The sequence below is a fragment of the Enhydra lutris genome, unplaced genomic scaffold (genome assembly GCF_002288905.1).
Source record: "Enhydra lutris kenyoni isolate GAN:26980312 unplaced genomic scaffold, ASM228890v2 scaffoldscaffold5, whole genome shotgun sequence".
Lineage (NCBI taxonomy): Eukaryota > Metazoa > Chordata > Mammalia > Carnivora > Mustelidae > Enhydra > Enhydra lutris.
This window is the reverse complement of record NW_019154089.1, coordinates 9,081,696-9,083,885: the sequence shown is the minus strand read 5'-3', so window position 1 is coordinate 9,083,885 and position 2,190 is coordinate 9,081,696. Positions and strand designations below refer to the sequence as shown.

The 2,190-nt window shown below is 35.3% G+C and overlaps 1 protein-coding gene across 1 annotated transcript in view; it reads left to right on the top strand.

Moving 5' to 3' along the window:
* LOC111141236 (LYR motif containing 7) overlaps positions 1-1,356 on the top strand; it is a 29,927-nt gene extending 28,571 nt beyond the window's left edge. Inside the window, exon 5 of the mRNA XM_022493659.1 lies at positions 839-1,356. Within this exon, the coding sequence (XP_022349367.1) occupies positions 839-909 (71 nt within the window). The 3' untranslated portion in view covers positions 910-1,356. The remainder of the gene's footprint in view (positions 1-838) is intronic.
* The last annotated feature ends 834 nt before the right edge of the window (positions 1,357-2,190 follow it).

Here is a 2,190-nt window from a genome sequence, read left to right as displayed (position 1 = left end):
GATGTGGGGCTTGAACCCAGGACCTGGGATCATGACCTGAGCCGAAGGCAGCGGCTTAACCCACTGAGCCACCCAGGCGCCCCAACCATGTTATTTTTGAAGAGTATATCCAAGTTATCATGATACCTGAATTCATCTCTTCTGGAGAAAAAAAGGAAAAATCGATGATGTTTACAAAATTTCTTATCTTAATTAAGAGCTGCATCTCACTTGAACTCCAGCAGGATGTCTTACCAAAGACTCATTATTTGTTGTTGTTGTTGTTTGACTGGGTTTCTCAGTGGGGCACTGTTGACATTTTGAACAGCATAGTTTTTTACTGCACCAGATTTCCCATACATTCCTGGCTCCTGCTTGCTAAATGCCAGTAGCATTCTTCATTTGGTGTGACAACCCAAAACACCCCCACATGAGAACCACTATTCTGTAAAATTTATTTAGAGTCTTTAAGTAAGGAAAATGGCCTTGCTTTTTATATAGTAGGCAGTTTAACAAATTTTCAAGTTGATTGTTTTAATTATCAGCAATCTGTCATCAGATAGGTGATAATGTACATTAGTCAAATTCTGTAGATGTAATTAGTTATATTTAATAAATAAATGATTAAGGGTTAAGTTGATCATAAATGTTTTAATATAATCTGAAATGAGAATCCTGTTAACAGTTTCCATTTAAAATCAAGGAATTCACCTTTGAAGTTAACTGAAATGAAATATTTCTGGAAGATTTACCTTAAAATTCAGTATTTTACTGTTAGAAATTTTAGGGGGGAACAAGTATTATGTTCATTTTATTTTAATTTTAATGATATCAATTATTCTTTTTGTTTTTCTTTCAGGATTGGTCCCTAGGAGAGAGCTCCTTATAGAAAATGTGCCATATTGTGATGCACCAACTCAGAAGCAATGAGTTTTCTAGGATAAAATCAAGTCTTTTAGTTTTTAATCCTAAATATATAACTGTGGCAATGAAAGTTTTGGAAATGCAAGTATTTCAGAACCAGCCTATTGAAAGTGAATGAATTAAAGTACCATTTCATAATTAAATTTCACACTAAAAGAACATTGCTGAAAACTGCAGAACATAGTTAAATATTTTTAGACAGCTTTAAATAAGACATGTCGTTTGCTTTGAAAATCAAACTTTATAAACTAAAATAAATGCTTAGGAGATATGTCCTATTCATTTCTCTATGACCTTGATGAGTATTTTGGTTTTAACATAACTAAGAATGCAGTGATTTGACAAGTTGGTGGATTTTCCTCCCATGTAAAATGAAACTATTATATTAAAATTGTTAGATTAGGGGTGTCTGGATTGTTCATTTGGTTGGGTTTCTACCTTCAGCTTGAGTCATGATCTCAGGGTCCTGAGATTGAGCTCCATTTTGGGCTCCCTGGTCAGCAGTGGGTCTACTTTCCCTTCTCCCTCTGCCCCTGCACTCTCTCTTTCTCTCTCACTCTCAAATAAGTAAAATTAAAAAAAAAAAAAAAAAAGAAGAAAGAAAGATAAAATTATTAAATCTGTGTTTAGTTCTATAAACATTAAATTGGTCAGAAAAATCACAATGCGATAGAATGTGGCCTTTGTCTCCTAAAGCAGTGAAATTTCTGTAGCTAACAAATGATTACTCAGTTTCCTTTCAGAGATAGAGACTCTCTCTGTTCCTGTAAAGATATTTTTCTAATAAGTCTTCTGAAGAGGGTCACCTGGGTGGCTCAGTGGGTTAAGCCTCTGCCTTCGGTCTCAGGTCATGGTCCCAGGGTCCTGGGATTGAGCCCCACATCGGGTTCTCTGCTCAGGGGAGAGCCCGCTTCCCCGTCCCCCTTTGCCTGCCTCTCTGCCTACTTATGATCTCTCTCTATCTGTGTCAAATAAATAAAATCTTTAAGAAAAAATTAGTCTTCTGAAGATAGATAAATAAAATATCAAAATCACCTAGGATCATTGTGGAATGAAGAATCCTAATTTTTTTAGGAAATAGTGACCCTTAATCAAACTATGTAATACAGCCTTAGTAGAAATAGTATACTTGGGCCACAGCTAGACTTTATTGTGAAAATGTAATATGTGGCTACATTCTTTCCATTGTAATCAATAAAACTAAATGGCTGTTCTTTTTCCACATATCCCATCCATCCCTGACATAATGGGCAGTATCACAAAACATTGTGTCATTCTACCATCTAA